The sequence below is a fragment of the Equus asinus genome, chromosome 2, assembly GCF_041296235.1.
Source record: "Equus asinus isolate D_3611 breed Donkey chromosome 2, EquAss-T2T_v2, whole genome shotgun sequence".
Lineage (NCBI taxonomy): Eukaryota > Metazoa > Chordata > Mammalia > Perissodactyla > Equidae > Equus > Equus asinus.
This window is the reverse complement of record NC_091791.1, coordinates 88,448,381-88,468,323: the sequence shown is the minus strand read 5'-3', so window position 1 is coordinate 88,468,323 and position 19,943 is coordinate 88,448,381. Positions and strand designations below refer to the sequence as shown.

Below are 19,943 nucleotides of genomic sequence, written 5' to 3'. Positions count from 1 at the left end.
AGCAGGGCCTGCTGGGGAGCAGGTCCCAGCTCTCTCCCCACCAGCTCTGGGATGTTCGCCGAGCCACTCGCCTCTCCGGGCCTCAGTTCCCTAAGCATTGCCCAGCTCTGGGATGCTTTAGCGGGACGCTCCTCCAGTGGCTTCCAACATCTTCTGAGGCCCTCACCTCTCCTGGGGACACACCAGAATCACCTGAGACCTTGTAGAAAACACTCGTGCCTGGGGCCCTCCCATCCAGCTAAGTGGTAATCCCCGGGGAGCGAGGCCCCCTCGGTGGTTCTGGTCGCTGCCTGGGCTGGTGATGCTTGCTCTATTTCTAAGCTCTTCCAGCGGGTTCTTCATCCCTCTGGATGATCTTGGAGCTCCCTTTGCTGCTCTGTCTCCAAGGTGATCCCTCTAACTGGAGTGTTCATCGCCTGCGCCTGCGGTTGCCTCAGCCTCCCTGCTCTTCTTTCTCCTTATCTCTCCCTGTTCCAGGTCTGGCTTGGAATAACCTTTCCAGAACTGTGTTTGCTGTGTGTTTTCTTTTTCAGAACCTTCGAGGTCTCCCCATTGCCTAGAGCACCACATTTAACTATGTCAGCCTGACTTCCCAGGTCCTTCGTGACTCGGTTGCAGCACTATTTCTGGTAATGCCCATGGTTTCCCTACAGCCAGCTGGGGTCTGTCTGCTGGCACTGAGCTTGTTCCCTGCCCCGCCCCATCTCTTTGCCCCCTCTGAGAAGCCCGCTTATCTCCCCTGGGGCACTCCGTGTCTGCCACTGCTGCTCTCAGGTTCCTTTTCCCACAATCCTGGGTCCCGGCTGCCAGAGGGCCTCTGAGGAGGGACGCGCACCCTTCACTAAGCCCCTGCCGTGCTGTCTCACTCTGCCATCTCATGGCATTTCCCAGTGGCACATTTTTCAGATGAGGGCTGGCCTTTTGGGGAGTCACTCCTGACACTCCACAGTTCACAGCATGAGCAGCTGGCACGAGAACCTGGGTCTGTGTGATGCCAAATCCCACCTTTTGTCTGTGGTCCAGCCTAAGAGATGGCACAGATCTCCTGACATTTTGAGATGCTCTGATTTCATCCTTGGACAACAGAGAGCGCCACCATGGGGGGCTCCTGGCTGTGCAGGGAACATGGTCCCATTCCAGCTCTCCGGCCAGCAGTTCTGATTGTTCAGATCAGGTCGGGATGTGAGCAGCAGCCTTGTAGGAGGTGAGGCAGCTCCAGGTGGAAGGACCCTTCGTTTCAGCGTGTTGCTGATGACCTCCCTCTCTCAGGGGCCCGTGGTCTGCAGTCCTATGTCCAGTTTTCCTTCAGTTTGTTCTTTGCTGCAGAGACGGATAGGAGGCTCTTTTGTCCACAACCCAAGTAGGGCTCCTCCTTGGCCGCATGCTCTTAAGAAGATGCAGTCTAAGGCCGTGGCTGCTGCACGGAACCTGCTCAACAGATGCTGGTAGAATTCAGAGTGGGTGGAAAGCTCTGGCTGGGGACGTTCCGCAGGACTTTGTCCGGCATCACTGAGCTCTGAGTGAGACCAGAGGTCTCTCATGAATGTCGGCTATTCAGGAGCTTGGTGCAGATCCAGCGGGCACCCTCGGGCCCCGCAGAGCACCTGCCGCAGTTCAGACAAAGCTCTGCTGTTTCTCCACTCATCCTTCCATGGACGGCTAGTGCTCACCCTTACAGCAGGGCGAGGTGTGAGAGGAGGCAGCATGAGGACAAGGCCATGGGAGGTGGGGGAGTGTCCGTGGACAGGGCTCTCTGGGTGACCAAGGGGAAGCCAGGGTGGGTCGTGGTTGCGCCATCCTGAGAGCAGGCTGTATGGCCTCTGGGCACGGCAGGCAGGGAAGAAGGGCACCTGTTCCGTGTTCAGAGATCTCTGGTTTGGGGGCCTGCAGTGTGGGGACCCTCAAAGCCAGTAGGAGCAGGAGGGGTGGTCAGGGCTTGCAGCAACGCTACATAAACTCTAGATGACAAGACATTTCTGCTTCCAAAGGCCCTGTCCAAGGCATTTCTTTGGGCAGTGGTCCTCAAAGGGTGGCCTTTGGTGGTGCTTGAGCTGTGCTCCCTGGTGGTGCTCAAGCTGTGGCTCCTGGTAGTCCCCAGGGTGTGGCCCCTGGTGGTCCTCAGGGTGTGGCCCCTGGTAGTCCCCAAGATGTGGCGCCTGGTGGTCCTCAAGGTGTGGCCCCTGAACCAACTGCCTCTGTTGGAAACTTGCTAGCGATACAAATTCTTGGGCCTGACCCCAGACCTACTGAATCAGCCCTCAATGGGTGGGGTCCGGAAATCTGGGTTTTACTTATCTCCTCGGGGAATGCTGATGCATGGCAAAGTTTTAGGACCACTGCCTTCAGGAGCACCTTCTCCTGGAGGGCAGGTTTTAGGCTGAAGGTCTTGACTACTGGCCTCAGCACCATCCGCAGGCTGGCTGCTGAGCCAAGCAGGTCATGTCAAAGGGAAGTCTCAGAGTGTTTTCACCACCCGCCAACTCTTTCCTCACGGGCTCACGTGGAAACCCCAAGACTGTCATTCCCTTGATGTTAGTCCCACATCTACCCTCTACTCCTTCCCTTTGTGTGTTCTATAGACTGTGCCACCGGCCCTATAGCACATCCTATGGGAATTCCAATGCTCTTGCCCACTTTCGGCAAGTTCTTGGGGACTTATGCTGTCCAAGCCACTTCTGTCTCCTATGCCCTCTGATCCTGTCGCTGAGTCTCATTGTGCCTCTGCTTCTGTACTATGTCTGTCCTCTTTGCCCAGAGCTCACCCAGGGGTGGACACAGAGCCTCCACAATTGACTTCCCCACAGTCCTTCCAACACAAGGCTGGGTGTGCAGCAAGCGTACACGGAAGCCTGGTGCCAGAGGAGAACTCGTGTCCCACTCTTGAAAACGCCAGCTGCGTGACCCTGAAGATGCTACTAAAATTTTTGGGGACTCCATCTCTGCATCTCTAAGGGGGGTCAGAACATCGCCTGCAGTCCCTGCGCCGTGGGCTGGGGCGAATTACAGCAGCTATGTGTGCAAAGCCCTCGGCACGGGGCCCAGCGTGGAGCAAGTGCTCAGTAGATGCTATTATTGTTATTATAGTCAGCAAACCGGATGAATTATACTCTCTTCCTTTAATATTTATTTATTTAGGTAAAATATATATAACATACAATTTACCACTTTGACTCTATTTCAGTGTACTGTTCAGTGGCATTAGATACACTCACATTGTTGTGCAACCATCACCACCATCCATCTCCAGAGCTCTTTTTATCTTGCCAAACTGAAACTATTAAACATTAGCTCCCATTTTCCCCTCCCCTCGGTCCCTGGAAACCACCGTCCTACTTTCTGTGTGGATGAATTTGACGACTTACTTGCCTCATATGAGTGGAATCATACAGTATTTTCCGTATGTGTCTGGCTTAATTCACTGAGCACAATGTCCTCAAGGTTTATCCATGTTGTAGCATGGGTCAGAATTCCCTTTCTTTTTAAGGCCAAGTAATATTTCATCATATGGATGGACCACATTTTCTTTATCCATTCAGCCATTGATGGACATTTGGGTTTTTCCCACCTCTGTGTTATTGTAAATAATCAGGCTATAACCTTGGGTATGCAAATATCTATTGATGTCCTGGTTTCAATTCTTTTGGGGGTACCCATCTACTTTTTATAATTGACCCACCTTGTCTATTAGTTTAGCCAATTTGACAAAATGGTCACTTATAAATATAGTTCTTTTAAATGGATAGACAAGTGGATGGCAACTTGGAGTGGAGTCTCCACCCTTGACTGACACAGAGACCGAGGCCTGGAAGGGTCCCCAAGTGAGCCCCATCTGAGTGTGTCTTATATTCCCAGGAGCTTTCATCTTGTCCCCATCTTGTGACATTCTGAGGAAGGAGGGGGTGTGGCTAAGGAGAAGCCACTGGGCTTTGGAGTCAGACACACAGCACTCCGTGGCGGCCTCCTGGGGAAGCCATTCAGTCTCTCTGAGCCTGGCTTTCAGCCCCTGTGAAATACTGCTCCTGTTGGCTCCCTTGTGGGGTGTTGTCGTGAAGACAAAGTGAGACGACACAGAGATAAGAATGCAGAGCTAGGAGAAAGTCAGCTCTCAGTGAGTGGAGTGACTACGTGATTAAACCTGTATTGTATCCCTATTGTACTGGACAAAGACGGTGATGGGGCTAAAACCTCTGCCTCCAGCTTTTCTGTGAGTCCTCTTTCCACCTCAGAACGTTTGGTTTTTATAAGTCAGGTTTACTGAGGTCTAATGCACATACAAAATGTGTTACCCTTTCTAGTGTGCCCTTTGGAGAAACACACAGTTGTGTGACCGCCACCACAGCCAAGGTAAAGAACATTTCCATCCCCCCAAAAGTTCCCTTCTGCCCGTTGGAGCCACCCTCCTACCGCCAACCCCTGCAACCATGCATCTATTTTCTGTCCCTATAATTTTGCCTTTTCTGGAGTATCATATAAACAGAATAAGACAGCGTGTGCAGGCTTCTGAGACTTGCTCCTGTGCCTCGGCTCAAGGCCTTTGACACCCGTCCAGGTCGCTGTGTGCATCAGCGGTGTGTCCCTTTCTCTGCAGAGAAGCATCCCATTGTGGGGATGTAGCTGAATTTATGTCTCTTCATTCACCCCTTGAGGGGCATCTGGGTTCTTTCCACATTTTGGCAGCTATGAATAGACCTACTGTAAACGTTCATGCGTAGGTTTTCATATGAACGTAAGTTTTCATTTCTCTAGGGTAAATACCTAGGAGTGTATTTGTGGGTATATGCTTTACTTTCTCGGAAACTGTCACACTGTCCTCCAAAGTGTCTGTAACATTTGCATTCCCACCTCAAGGGTGAGAGCTGTGGTTGCTGTGCATCCTTGCCAGCACTTATCAATTTTTGTTTATTTTTTGAAGACATCCTAATAAGTGTGTCCTGGTATTGGGTGTGGCTTTAATCTACATTTCTCCGATGAGAATGCTGTCGCCCTTCTCAGTAGTTCTGATCAGCTACAGTGGGCTGTGGAGTGAGATGTGAGCAGGGTGTCGAAATTACTACGCCTTCTCTCCCCTGCCCCCTCCACCGCCCCCGCCCTGTCCCAGCCCCGGACTCCTCCTTTTTGATTTTCAATTTGCTTTTAACTTGTAAGCTCTCCTGTTAACGAGAGATGGTGGGGAAGAAGGAAGCTGGGCCTAGCCCTGCCCTGTGCAAGTTTTTGGAACAAGAATGGGTTTATGTTTTTCTGAAGGCTTCCGGTGGAGGCCAGGTCCTTGCTGACACAGGAGCAAGAGGGTTTGGATCTGCTGACATGCAGTGAGGAACTGACTTTGGAGTGGAAAGGAAAACAGATTGTTGACAGCCTCGCATGGGAAGTCGCTGTTCTGTTCTGTGTCATCTGTTACAGAGGTTCTGCCAGCTCCGGGGCGTGGGGGCCATTGCTCATGGTGTAGACGGCACACAGGCATGCCCCTGCACCCTGGGGTGTACCATCCAGAAAGGGGACGGACAAGAAAGGGGACAGGAGCTTGAATCTTGAACTATATCATAGTGACTCTTGCCAGATCTGAGTTTCTCTGCAGAACGCGCTGAGCTCCAGGCTTCCCTCTGCCCTACCGCGTTGGAGGGTGGCTCCACTCACTTTCTTGCTCCATTTCCCCCAGAATAGCTTCCTGGCCTCTTAGCTCCAAGGGCTGCTCCATCACATCTCGTACCCTGAGACCCACCTGTCGGTGAATCACCCCACAAGAGTCAGTGATGAAATAGTCAATCGAATATTGGTTAACAAGCCAAACATCAGCAATTCAGCTGAGTCTTCAGGCTCCAGATGTTACCCTCCCGTGTGGCAGCTGCAAGCAGGATGCCCTGGGAGCCCTGCTTCTGAAACTCTACATCATGCCCCGGATCTGTCCAGAGTGAGTAGGATGGGAGTAAGGATGGATGGTGACACCAGTGGGCTGGGGGCTTGCATGGCCACTGCCAACCCTGATGCCACTGAGGTCATAGGGAATGCCTCCTTCTTGCACACTGCACAGAGAGGGGAGCGCCTCCCTGCGACCCCTCACCACAACAGCCCCCAGGCTCTCAGCCCACTCAGGGGCCTCTCCAGCTGTTCTGCACTGACTCACTGTCCTGTGTCTCTTCTGTGGTCAATGCACAGAGGCCAGAAGGTGGAACTGAGATCACCACGGCCATTCCGATGAGGAGAGACCTAGTCTCAGAGAGGGGAATTAACTTGATTAAGCCACCACAGAGGACAAGCTGGGACCAGACCTCTGCACTGTGACTCCTACCCCAGCCCCACTGCACCCGCTGCCTCGGGGCTGCACGAGTGGGCAGGTTCTTGCATAGCTGCCTCTCACTTGCCGCATGCAGGCTGCAGGAAAGCAGGGCTTCTAGTCTACCTGGGCATGCGGACGAGCTGTGATGAAACTGGGCTCTGTGTCACATGCCCCTAGCCTGACCCAAACTGGGAAACAGCTTGCCAGCAAAGGGGGAACTTGTCCTCTTTTGGAGACCCTGGGACCCCCTGCAGCCTCTGATTCTTGGTCTTACCAAGGCCACATTTCCCTCCCCCGTCCTCCCCAAAAAAACTTCCACCCTCTAAGAAACCTTTCTAGGGGTGCGAGCTTTCCCTGTGTTACCAGCAAAGCAGGTCGCCAAGCCCCTCTCTTCACCCTGGGCCTCATCGGAGCTCAGCCTCTGGTGGGCATTGCTGTTCACAGACACAGGGTGGAGTCTGCTTTGGCCACCGATGGACAATGGGACCCCGGGGCAGGTGACTTCTCTGTTCCCAGCCTCGGTACCATTTTTGGAAAAGCCAACGGTTTTGACATCGCTGGATGGTGGGAAGATGAAGGGAAGTGGTGCAGGGGGACGCCCCCCGATGCTAACACTGATGGGTGTTGAGCACTGACTTCCTCCGAACGGTACCCAATGAGGGGCCCTGTTATTGCTCCATTTTACACGGAGGACACTGAGGCGGGGATGAGTTTCATCACTTAGTCTAAGATCATTAGATTCAAACCGGAGCAGACTGACTCCAGAGTCTGTGCTTGTGGCCACAACACTACGTGTACAAGAGCCAAAGCCACAGAAGCTCAGGCCTGGAGGTGGCCGGGGTCGAACTTGTTGATTCTTGTGATAAATGCCCTCAGCTCGAATTCTCATAGCAGGAAGTCAGTGAGGTGGGGTCTGGCAACTACAAGGACAGATCCTGTCTTTGTTTAAAATTTTGACATTTTGTTTATCACGGATTTTGGGGGTCATTTGTTTTGATTTTTAAAAATATTGCATTCAGATGTCATTCACCTTGGCTGCTGCAATTTATGGCGCCCCCTTCAATCTTGTGCCTGAGGTAAATGCCTCACTTGCCTCACCCCAATGCCAGCCCTGCCCTGGAACCCCAGGGACCCTCACCCTCAACTTGTCCCTTTTCACTCTGGATAAGGAGCAGCCGGTCATTACAAAGGGCGCTTTGGATAATGAAGGGGGCTAGAATGATTTAAGGCTGCTTCCTTCTTCCTTCCTTTTACGAACAAAACCCCACCAGGCCTAGGGGGAGGGGCAGACTCACAGGAGGGGGCGGCCACAGCTTGACGTTTGAGTCAGCCTCCACAGGGTTTCACAGATCCCCATTTGTTAGAAATTCTTGTTTCTCAAAAATTCCTGTCTATTCAAGGGAACTTGAGCCGAGCGTTTCACTTCAATAAACATGGCTTCTTAACTGCACAGGCGTTCTGAGGCGGTCAGCTCTGAGCTCTCCCCTGGATGTCCGGCCACTTCCCCAGTGCCCCGTTTCCCCATTCTGACCGGATGCTCCCTTCATCTTCTCACCTCCTTATGCTGCCAATGTGGCGGGTCGACAGGGCTTCAGACATGTTTTATTGAATGAATTGGTTAGTGGTGCCTGCAGGCATGGCCACAAGATGCCTTTTAGAAGATGGAGACAACACTTAGCTTGGCGCTCCGTGCTGGCCTTGGGGCTGGCTCTGTTGGCGATGGGCATGGCGGTTGACTGGATGTCGTGACTTTCAGAGTCTGGGGGGAAATCCAAGTAGAAATCTTGGAGTGAGAAAAAAGAACTCGTTTAGAAGAGGGTCTGGGCAATAGAGAGAGATTCAGGTGCCATCAGCATAAAGGTTAATTCATCCCCTTGTTCAGTAGCATTTCACTGAGCCTCTGCTCTGTGCCAAATCCTGATATAGGCGCGATGGCCTTCCTGCACCGAGCTGACGTGCAGCGGCTGCGTGGCTCTGAGGGGCAATTACAGCCATGGGCAGTAGCTGAGACCTCCTGCAGGGGACTCAAGGAGTCAGATGCGTCTGACCCCAGAAAGCCACCGCAGGGACCCCTGAAGGAGACAGAGCAACAGATACAGAAAGATGCTCAGCTCCTCACATTACCAGCAGAGACGCAGCGACAAACAACGGCGATGCTTTGGTTTTTTACCTCTCAAATCGGCAAGAATAAAAAAAAAAGGATAACTAAGGAAGGGTAAACTCTTGTACACTCTTGGTTGGAGAACGGTACATTGATAAGGTGTTTTGGGAGACGCTGTTTGGAAATATGTGTCAAGAACCTGAAAAGCTTACCTATCTTTAGATCCATCTATTTTCTCTTAGGAATTTAAGAATGTATTACAATCTGTTATTTTAATCACGAATATGTAGAAAAGCTTGGACACAGGCCTGTCATTACAGTATTGTTTATCGTAGCGAATAATCGGAAACCACTGAAATGCCTAAGTGTAGAAGATTGCTTAAACAAATGAGCAACATAGCTCCATAGTCACCAAACGCCACTAAAAATGAAGACACAGAGGATCTTTGACGACATGGAGAATATTCATGATACGTTTTTGTGACAGAAAAGGAAGTTATGAACTAATTCCTGAGAAAAATGGACGGAGAGAATATAGTGGTGATTTTTAAAACCAACAGGGGATCAGTCTCTAGAATGAGCTCTGGCCAAGCAACAGGAAAAAGACAGGAAAGGAAAAATAAGCAAAGGCGGTGAACAGTCAGTTGGCGGAAGAGGAAATCTAGAAGGCTAAGAGGCATGTAGAGATGCTCAGACTCATCAGCAAGCTAGGGAAACAAAAATTGAAATGACAATGAGGGGTCACTTTTCTTCGCTTGGATTGGCAAACATTAGAAATGTGGGGGTTGCCAGGTGGGGGTGGCGATGAGATGTAGGGGAGCCTGGGGGCAGCACCGTCTGGCCCCAGCCTTCTGGAGGTATCTGAGCTGGTGGTACTTAGTTGAATTGAGCAGCATATGCCCTTGACTCAGCACTCCTGCGCCTGTGTTCACACCCAGAGCCAGTCACATGCAGCCCCACGAGGGACCCGAGTGGGAATGTCCAGGACGGGACCGACGGCGGAACGGGAAGTCATGGGCAATCTAGCTGTCCGTCACTGCGGAGCAAACAGTCAGATAGGCACGTGATGCCCACTTTGTAACCCAGGGCAGCAGTTCGAGGAAATGAAGTTGACAAACACAGAGCCACGTGGTTAAGTCTGAGGGCATGATGTTGAGCACAAAAGTAAGTACAGAAAAGATGCAGAAAATCATTCGAAGAACTTCATATGCGTGCGTTCAGACACCAGGCACCTGTGCCGTGTGTTATAAGGATGGCTGCTATCAAGCATGAGGGGTGGGTGGGGTGGGGAAGAATGGAGTGGGAGTGGGGAACGGAAGGCCGAGAAATAAATGAATAAACCATCAAAGCTGGAATGGAGCCTGGTCCAGGTCAGGGAAGAGACTGTGCGGGGACTGAGCAACGTGAGGCACCTTACCCCCTGTCCCAGAGGGCCAAGCTCAAAAAGGAAACCCAACCCCACCACGCCCTGGCCAACCAACCAACAAAAACAAAAGTATAAATAAAAAGTTTGCTTCAACAAGATTATGAGTGTGTTTTTATGAAACCGTATATTCACGGATAAAAGCTGGAATATGAACAGTCATTTTTCTGGGTTATGAGCAAGCTGGATATTCTTCCTGATAATTTGTTCCTGCCCAATTTTCAACACCGAACTTACATGGCTTTTGTAATCAGAAAACAATTTCTGAAAATGAAGCCTGAGAGTAATAAGACTGTGTGAGAGAGGAAGGGCCAGGGCCTCAAGGAGTCATGTGTGTAAAGGGTGGGAAGGTTTCAAAGAGAGATGGTCCATCTGCTATGTGATCTTCAGCTATCTCCCATTCTAGCCTGCAAGGGGGGTGCATTTGGGCTAAAAATAAAGCATGATGCACCCCCCGCCCCCCTAGCTGCTGTATGCCAGAGCAAAACACCTGTGGATCCACGTCTGTGTGTCTGTCTGCCCGGTTGCTACCCTGTGATTGGTGATTGTTGGTGGCTGGACAGGTTCCGGGATGGTCTTCTGCAAGGTGACATTGCGGTTGAGGAGGGCATCCTGCAGGGACCCTGGACATTCTGGTCCCTACTTGGAGTTTCCTTCATTCTTCACAGACAAACAATAAACAAACGTTTGTTGTGCTGCGAGTCAGTCATGAGTCATCTGAAGAGGATGACAATTGGAAAGTCAAAGATACAAATAAAGGGACCTTCTCGTTACCTATCTGGCAGATGAGTCTTTGGCGTTTTCATCGTGTAAGTTCTTTTCCTTAGACCTACTGACGCGAGGACCCTGGCTCACACAAATTGCTCCCATGTGCGCTAGCAGAGGAGCTCTTTTAAGTTAGCATGGGGTCATCTTGAGCCAAACGACATCCTCTAAAAATATTGAGTGCGAACCAAATAACGCTGAGAATGAAGAATCTATATCCTTTTAGACTCATGCGGGAGAAGGAAGTTACAACTGAAGATACAGAATTACATGCCTCTACAAATATTGGTGAGATGTTTACACGTCTATTTACCCAGCCTTTTAAAAGAGAGGCAGCATCAGGTAATAAAAAAAAAAATGGCTTTGGTGTTATAGGTTTGATTTCAACTGAACGTCCAGCTGCCCGTGTGCCTCGGCCCCGTCAGTTTCCTGACTAACACAGAGAAAATAGGATGCCCATCTCTCTCGTGTGACCATCTGTGTAAAGAGCCCAGCACAGTGGTTGGCACAAATTAGGCTGTCAATATGAGTCACATCTAAATTGGAATCTCTTTTCAAAAAAGGCTTCTCTATTTTAGTAGGTTTCAGATTCTTAGAGGAACCCTCTTCAGTAGGAACTGGCTGAGTGAGTACAGTACCTTGTCCCACAGCCGGCTTCATCGAGAAGTGCTGTGAGAGAACTTTCCATTTTTGTTTTTTGTTCTGAATTCAGATCTGCTTTGCTAAGGCATGGAGGCGGAAGATGTTTCGACGGCTGAAGACAGAGCTGAGGATCCAGGTTCCAACAATGAAGGACGGCCCGATGGTGCTCAGCCTGACTACCCCCATGGAGGGCAGCCCCCCGGCCCCACTGCTCTCTGGGAGATGCTAGAAAGGAAGTTTCTGGAATATCAGCAGTTGCCTCACAGGAGCCCAGGTGAACGTCACAAGGGCCTGTTGAGTCTTCTCCCGCTGTTCCTAAAGGTCAGTATTTTCATTTTTGAAACTGTAAGAAGATGAGACAGTGTTCTGGGAACACTGCTGGGATGATCAGAAGCTGAAGTTGGTGGTTTTAATATCATCACCGGTGGTCTCTGATGGGTTCTTAGAGGGAGTGTTATGCTGTTCAATAAAGATGGCAAGACTCACCTCTAGGATGACGAAGGGCCTGGAAAGGATGGACAGTTGGCTCTTGAGCAATATGGTCTCTTTAGTTAAAAAAATTATATTGTTCAACCTCAATCCCAGCTGGGAAGCCAGAGAGGAGACCAGCTCCTTAGGGAGCCAGGAAAGGAAGATGCATCCTGAGACATGAGTCGCAGGGTTGGCTGGTAACCTCAAACGCCACTCACTCCAAAGGGAGGACCTGGGGCAGCCAGAACATCAGCTTGTGCCAAGGATGTAAATCGAGGTACGATCAGTGGGGAGCACCAGAGCAGTGCTCTCTCCTTGGTCACAGGCACACGAGAGAAGCCCAGCCTGTCCACCGGGCCAGCACTCCGGTTAGTGGCAACTGGTGACAGTTGGGTACAAGGGATTTCCTTTGTTGTCTTGGAACAAAGCTTCTGCCAGTGAGGTCTGCTTTATAGTTGGATGTATTGAAGCCTAGTTGTACAGTTGGAAATGCATCTTTTTATGAGCTCTTAGTTTTGCTTGATTATTGATTTTGGGTTATTATTTAAAAAAAAAAAACCATTTACCTACATTCAAAGCACAGAGAATATGAGAAACTTTTTACATTTTAAAGTAGAGTAGGACAGATGGTGGCTTCGGCAGGTTTTTATAGGGGAGCCCCTTTGTTAATATATTTCATCTAACTTATTAACCGGAAATATTTAAAGATTTCCAAAGATGACTCAGAATCTTCTTGGGATCATATCTGTAGGATGCAATGAGTACTCAGGTATGTCTTTCTGTAAAAAATTGCCAAGAAGCTTACTGTCCATTGATTCACTATTTTCTCACATGTTTTGGACTTGAATGGACCCATCCATTCCCTTTCACAGACTGGATGACTGGGGCTTAGGGAAGATACTGGAAAAGAAGAACTGGGCTTGGAGCCATGGCTCAGATTTCTCTTCCTAGTCTCTCTGCTCTGACAAGCCCAGCTTCTGAGAGGAAGCTGGGTCTCACTCGGGCCCCAGGTCAACTTTGTCTTATGGAAGGAAACACATGCACAGCCCCTACCACCCCCCACCCCACCCCCCTCAAAATTCACTGGGACTGTGTCTGGGCTCAGGCATTGCTGGGTGGCTGGTCCTGGGTTGTTTCTTTCCCACCCGCCTGAGCAGCTCTGGCAGGGCTGAAAGGAGGCCTAGGTCCTTCTTCACCTCTCTCCAGATGGTTGGTTTGAGGGGTCATGCAGGTGTTGTACGCGTCTTTATTAAACTCCTACACTCTCTTCTAGGGCCTTGGGCTTTGAGAGTAAAGAAGACAGATAGAGGTTTTACCTTCCTGGAGAGTCCAGTTGTGAGCAGATGATTTTGAATAGCACCCGGCATGTGGTTTCTTTGGCATCGAGGGCTTGTAAACAAATTAATGGAAAATGGAAAGTTTTCATGCAAAAATAAGATTTCTAGTTTCTCTTGAAAATTTTGGTAGATGTAATGCTGACCATTGGATGGAGATGGTTAGGGGCACCCCTTTTAGACAGATTCTGGTCTTGGTCCCTCAGTTTACCGCTCCCCCCCCCCCAACTCCCTGTACCTTCCACCCACCCCACCTAACTCATATAAAATGTTAACTGACCCTGGAGGTGATGGAGCCTGTGAACGCACGGTGAGCAAACAGGTCCTATAAAAATTGAACCTCAGTGTTGGTCCATGTTTCCCCAACCCTCTCCTGGTGATTGGAGGCAAAACGGCCCTATTGTTGAACATACAGCCTTTCGAGTCAGACAGAGCAGAGCAAGTCCTGGCTCCCTTGCCTGTCAGCTGTGCATCCTTGAGCAAGTTAGTCAATATCGCTGAACCTCAGTTCACTCATCTGTGAGCTGGAATCAATACCCCTTTGCGGAGACTGTGAGGGTGAGAGAAGATGAGGATTGTGAAGTCCACAGCACACGGAAGGCAGATCTGGTCCCCGGTCCCTTTCCCCCAGCCTCCAGGGTACTAACTGCACGTGCGTAGTCTGAGATCCTGTGGCCAAGACTCCCCCAAACTGCTGACACAATCTGCTATGTTTTGGGTCCCCGGGGCCCACCTCTGATGAAACTTGTAGAGGCAGAATGTTACATGCTTTTTATCACTTTCTGAAAATATATATTCTTTCATTAAGTCCACTAGGTCTACAAACCTGTTGTTTCTATTAAGTTCTGACTAGTAAAACCCCGAGAGAGCCAGCCCCCAGGCTCCTTAATTAAGAGTTGGGATGGAAAGGAACATGGGGAAGGTGGGTATTTTTCCTTCGAGTGTAATGTAGTTAAAATCTGAGCTGTCGATGAAGACCGAAAACATCCATTGGAATACGGGTCCTTGTGTAAGAAATCAAGCTTGTAACCACTCTGTTCTGAATTTTGTAACCATAAAACAGTATTCTTCAAGGTCATCTATAAAGAACCCTCCTGGAAACATCAGGACTTAGAAAGTTATGCCATCTCCTGTGGAATGTGGTCATTGACATCAGAGCCTTATGCATATGCTGCTTGTTATGGAAACCATGCCCCCATTGGGCTCTGAGACAACTGAGTGCATCTAAGAGTCATGGACCACTTTCTGTGGTAGAACCCAACTCTCTATACCTGGCTCTTTTCACTTTAGACCCAAGGAAAATTAAGATGATCTGGAACATTCTTTGTTCTAAGACAATGCACACAAGAGATTTTGAATTGTCACCTCTCCTTGGAAAGGGCTATGTCCCTGGATTGTGGGATCTAGCCTAACTGGCCCAGACTCTTTATCAGTCGGAGCCAGCATGGAAGGGGTGGTCCACGTATAGATAGGGCTTGGGCGCAGGTTGATAGCAGTGTGTGCCCTGCCTCAGTGTCCATCACCTTCCTCGACCTTGCGAGTCTTGAGATTTGACAACAGGTGTTGTCTTGTGTAGCAGACTCCCTCAGAGCTGCTCCTTTGGCATCTCCTTCCTAAAGAACTTCCCTCTAGCCTCTTTGGCTTTCTCACATATCCGACTCCTCAAACCCACAGCAGAGGATGAACTGTTCCCTCATCCCTGTCATTGCTTAATCATAAATCTGCATTAACTGTTAGGCAGGTACAAAGATGGGCTTGGTTGGTTCTGTAGTAAATTCCAGACCCATTGCCTCCTGAATTGAGGGAAAACTGCAGAGTTGTTAAGGAGTGAACCCACTCAACATTTTGGCTTCCGTCTTGGCAATGGGGAAGAGCTTCATGGAGTCTCAGGGTGTTGGACCCCCAATAGGGGGCTGCCTGGCCTGAGGGGATGAGTCAGAAACAAAGTTCTCCTGCAAAACTGCAGGCTCTCCTCTTCCCCCAGGGGCCATCAGTCCTCTTCACAGGTCCAGAAGGAGTTCTTAGCCAGCGCCTGGGCCACTTTCACTGATGATGGCTAGTACTATTCACCAAGCTCTAACTAACTAAACCAGGCATTCTGTTTGGTGTTTACCACCCCTCATAATAACCCTGTGAAGTGGGTGCTATTTTTATCCCAGCTTTAGAAATGAGGAAAGAGAGGTTTAGAGATGTTGCATAACTTGGCCAAGGCCGTCCAGTTGTCACTGGGGAGCAGAACTTAACCCAAGCAGTCGGCCCCAGGCCTGTTGTTAACCACTGGGCTCCCCAGGCAGTGTTGGCCTTTGTAGAACAGAGCACCTCTGGTTTCTTTCCCTATCCCGTGACTCACTGGACAATGGCTTTGCCTGGCTGGTACCTACATTCCCCTTGGGTACAGAGGCATGTCACCCCCGACACATGTGATGTTTGGATCGCTGACTCCACGGTGTTGCAGACAAGGTTGAGGTTTCATTGCATCACACAGGAAGCAGCACAGAGCTAATGACTTCTCCGTGTGCAGAGCGGAGTTTTCAGGAAGGATTCAGTTGACTGTTGTTCTTTTCCTGCCAAGAGCCTTGGGCCTTGGTACTTCTGGAACTCGTCCTGTCACAGGATCTCACACCAAGAGCAGAAGGCATTCTCCCAGCAAGCATGGGTAGTTCCCGCTCAGTTTGCTTTGGCAGAAAGGGAACCACTTCAGGTGCTCACAGCTCACAGAGATATGAGACAAGAGCAGACATGGGACAGCTTGAGCCATAGACGTAGTTGTTGAAGATTGTTCTTAGAATGCGTGCTTTGAGAGAAAGCAGGCAATGAGCTAGGGAATCCCCAAAGATTAGTGTAAAATTCCTCACTGTCTGGGATAGACAACCTGGGGTGGCGGGCAGCATGAGAAAAAAAGGAGGATCTATGGATGTGACAGATTAGAGATGCTGTGAATGGGTTCGCACTGACCTCTTTGAGATGGGCATCTATGTCCCCCCACCCCCACCTCGAATCTGGATGGCTTGGCTGATAGAATAGGGCAGAAGCGACATTTCTAGGTCCAGGGCCTCCAGAGACTTGCAGTTTCTTCTTCGTGTCACTTGGGATACTCACGCTTAGAACCCTGCTGCGATGTCGTGAGGAGGCCCAAGCAGCCCTGAGTAAAAGCCTGTGTGCAATGGAAACGAAGCCCCTGCGTGTGCAACTGCACTTGCTACTGACAGCAGCAAAGCTGCCCGCATGTGAGTGCGCCAGCTTGCAGGTGGAGCCCTCAGGCCCTGTTAGCTGCCCCAGCCGACGGACGCGGAGAAAAGCCGGCCCTGCTGAGCCCTGTCCCAGTTGCAGATCCATGAGAGAAATAAACGACTGCTGTCATTTGAAGCCACTCAATTTTGCAGTGGTTTGTAATAGAGTGGTAGATAACCAGAATGGCGGGCAAAACGGTGAGGAATCCATTCATTCCGAGTGTGGAGGGATTGGAACGAACACTTATTGGTTGTACTTGGAGATGAGTGTGCTTTTGTGTGTGTGTGCTTGCACATGCATGTGTATGCACATTTGCACGTGCACAGGTGTGCACAGATCCTCTTAGGCTGACTGCCCTGCCAGTGGTGCAGAGTTTACGCCATGGAGTTTGGTCAATCTTTCTCATAAAAACCAAGCGTGGACTCAACTGACGATAGAAGAGAGACACATAACATTAAATATAATAACAAGGATTGCCAACAATTATTTCCAAGTGTGGTCTCTGTCCAGAGGACATGGTGAGAATAAACACCCTCCCTTGCCATCCCTGACTCTGCCCCACCTCGGAGTGGGACCTGCAACATGGTTTATTCCCATCTTGGGGAAATAAGATTTTTGTTGTTTTAGAGCATCATTTTTTTTTTTAAGTTACAAAGAAAAGAATCAACTGTGTCACACTAGCAGGGGAAACTCATATAGTCTCTGAAACATTTTGAGCTCACTTAAAGACCAAACCAGCAAACTCTGTAGCAATGGAGAAATCGTAATATTACAGTCATACCTGAAAACCAGCCGGATTCTCTTTGTCATGCAAGAGCTGGGGTTTCCTCTCATCTTTTCAAGAGTTTTTGCCCTTTTTTATTTTCCTTGGGAGACCAGAGCATCATTTTCTTTTTCTCTTCTTCATGTGAGGGGCAGCACCAGGCACGATAGTGCCGCTTGGATAATGTGAGTAAATAAAAGTTTTTTAAAATATTGAGCAATATCCTCCCAGCATGCAAGTCCCAGTTTGGGAAAAAATTAGGTCCTTTTGGAAGCTGCCTTAACTCTTTGGGGTCTCCATGGTACCATTAAGTAAATGATTGCCTCTGTGCGTCAAACAGCACCCTGGTGGCCTGGAAGAGTGAAGGCGGCCTGCAGAAGTGCCCACTGTGGTCCCAGGAAGGAGGCTGAGCCTTGGGAGAATCTGGCTGAGGGTACAATTACCGTTCAACTCGCAGCGGCCCAATTTGCTTTATTGTAGAGTGCCTCTTGGAGTCCCACTGCTCAAAGACGATCTGGATGCTTCTGAGTCAACTGCCTTCAAATTGCTCTTTGAGGGGTTTGCCGGCGCAGGGGAGAGGCACAGGAATTTGTTAGGCAGACATCATAGCAGAGCTCTCTGTCCTGGGGACGGAAGTCATCTTACTGCGGAAATTCCCAGCCAAGAGGACTGACTTTTTCTTTCCAGGGATTAAAGTTTCCAGGCGATAGCTGGTTTCCAGGTGGTAGCCATAAATTTCTTAGATGTGCACATGCTACGTGGGTATGTTTGTGTCTGCACGAAATCATCCAGGTTTTCGATCTGTTGCTTAACTGGTGCTCTGGGCTTACCCTCTGGCTGAGCCTCAGTTTCTGTAAAGTGGGAATAGGAATAATACTACCCATCTCCGAGGGGTGTTGTGAGGATCAGTGTAAACAACGCACAGAAGTGCTTGGCCCAGAGTTTGGCACGAGACCAGCGCAAAATACATTTGGCCGTCATTCTGCATTTTGTGGGTTTCATAACCACGTGTTCACTCATCAAACATTTGTTGAAGGTCTACTTTCTGCAATGGTTTTTAACATTCCTCCAGCATTTTTTTAGTTTTTGCAAGGCTCTGATGTGCTGCTTTTTTATTTACAAAGGAAAAGGGCAACTGGGGCAGAAAATAAAACAAATATTTCAGATACGTACAAAGTCTTGCTCAAAACAAAATAAATACCTGAGTACTCACCACCCATATAAAAGAAATAAAACATGCAGATAAACCAAAGCCACCTGTGTACACATTCAAGAATTCTTTCTCCTTCTGTCCTCTGCCAATGGTAACCCCGGTCCCAGAGTATCATTCCCAGTGTGGGAATATCTATATATCTATATGCCATATATATATATACATAGAGAGAGAGAGAGAGAGAGAGATTACTTATGGGGATATATTTTTTACATATATAAAATATACCCATCAGTAACATTATTGCATAATTTATGTATAGTCTCACAAGTTTTTAGATATACTGTAATACACTTTTGCAACTTGCTTTTTCCACTCAACATTCTATTTCTGGGGTTTATGGACAGTGATACATGTTGCTCTGTTTCTTTTTCAGTTCTATATAGTATCCTATTATACAAATATGACACAAATTATTCATTCATTGTCCTATTGATGAACAGGAAGTTTTCTTCCACTTCTTCACACTTGCAAACGATGCTGCGTAAATATTTCTTCTTCGCGTCTCCCGGCGCATGTGTGCCAGCGTTTCTCTAAGGAAGGAGTGGAATTGCTGGGTTGCAGGATGTGTGCCTCTTGGACTTTATTGGTTTGGGGTAAATTCTTCTTCAAGGAGGTTCTTCCAAGTTCTACTCCCTCAGTAGATGTGGGCGTTTCTGGGTCCCTCACTTTCGCCCACATTTGGCATTGTTAGGCTTACTATTTTTACCTCCCTGAAAAGTATAAGCTATCTCATTGTGGCTTTAATTTGCATTTTCCTAATTATTAGTAATTTGTTATTGATTTTATCTTTTATGAATTACTTGCTGTTTCATTTGCCTGTGTTTTAAAAATCAGGCTGTCTTTTTCTTACTAATTTGTAGGAGTCTGGGTACGGTTCTTTTGTCAGTTATATGCTTAGCCAATATTTTCTCCCAATCTGTGCCTTGCCTCGTCATTTCGTATATCGCATCTTTTAATATAGAGAAGATTTTTAAAGGTTTTTACTTTTTAACAAACATAGTATCTATAACAAGGAAACAAATGGAAATGATTTCCTCTTGGAATTTGATGCCTTTCTCACCTTTTCCAGAAGGAGGATCTCAGCTTAAGAAAACTCAGTCAGGTCTTTGGTCAGAAATATAATTACACGTGGATGATGAGTGGGGGTGAGTGGATGGCAGTCCAGCAAAATTGCATGTCACAGAGGAAAAACCAGTTGCCAGGAATGTGCACAGCAGCCGACCTCCCTGGTGGGAACCCGGGATGCAGAATTGCCTGGGACTCAAGTCCCGGGGGAAGGGTCACCCCACTCTGACTGTTGGTCTAGAGAAAGCTCTCCTCCTTGCGGGATAGTAAACTCAGCCTGTGACAACGCAGCGAAACAAAGGGAAGGACTCCAGTGAGAAGCAGACCTGTGAACAGCGCTACTCCAGAAACCAGGAGGAGACTCTGGAAAGGGTCTGGCAGCCCGAGCAGAACTTTTAAAGTCATGACTTCCATCAAATAATATCCTAAACAATAAAGAAAACAAGGCTGAGGAAAAAGATGACCAGATAGGATAGAAATAGAGAAGGGACATCTAAGAAAGAATTTTAAGGAAATTAAAAAAGAAATAGAAGATTAAAAACAATAATGACTGGGGGCCAGGCTGGTGGCGTAGTGGTTAAGTGCACACGTTCCACTTCTCGGTGGTCCGGGTTCGCCGGTTCAGATCCCAGGTGTGGACATGGCACCACTTGGCAAA

At 48.8% G+C, this 19,943-nt stretch overlaps 1 protein-coding gene across 8 annotated transcripts in view; it reads left to right on the top strand.

The window, feature by feature from the left end:
• WDFY4 (WDFY family member 4) overlaps window positions 1-19,943 on the top strand; it is a 301,742-nt gene that overhangs the window by 18,006 nt on the left and 263,793 nt on the right. For 7 of the 8 annotated variants that reach the window (XM_070493267.1, XM_070493276.1, XM_070493259.1 and 4 more), the window contains one exon: window positions 11,276-11,526. In XM_070493267.1, the coding sequence (XP_070349368.1) occupies window positions 11,293-11,526 (234 nt within the window). In that variant the 5' untranslated portion in view covers window positions 11,276-11,292. Of the gene's footprint in view, window positions 1-11,078; window positions 11,189-11,275; window positions 11,527-19,943 lie in introns of those variants that run through there. The other variant, XM_070493270.1, reaches the window with a different exon arrangement.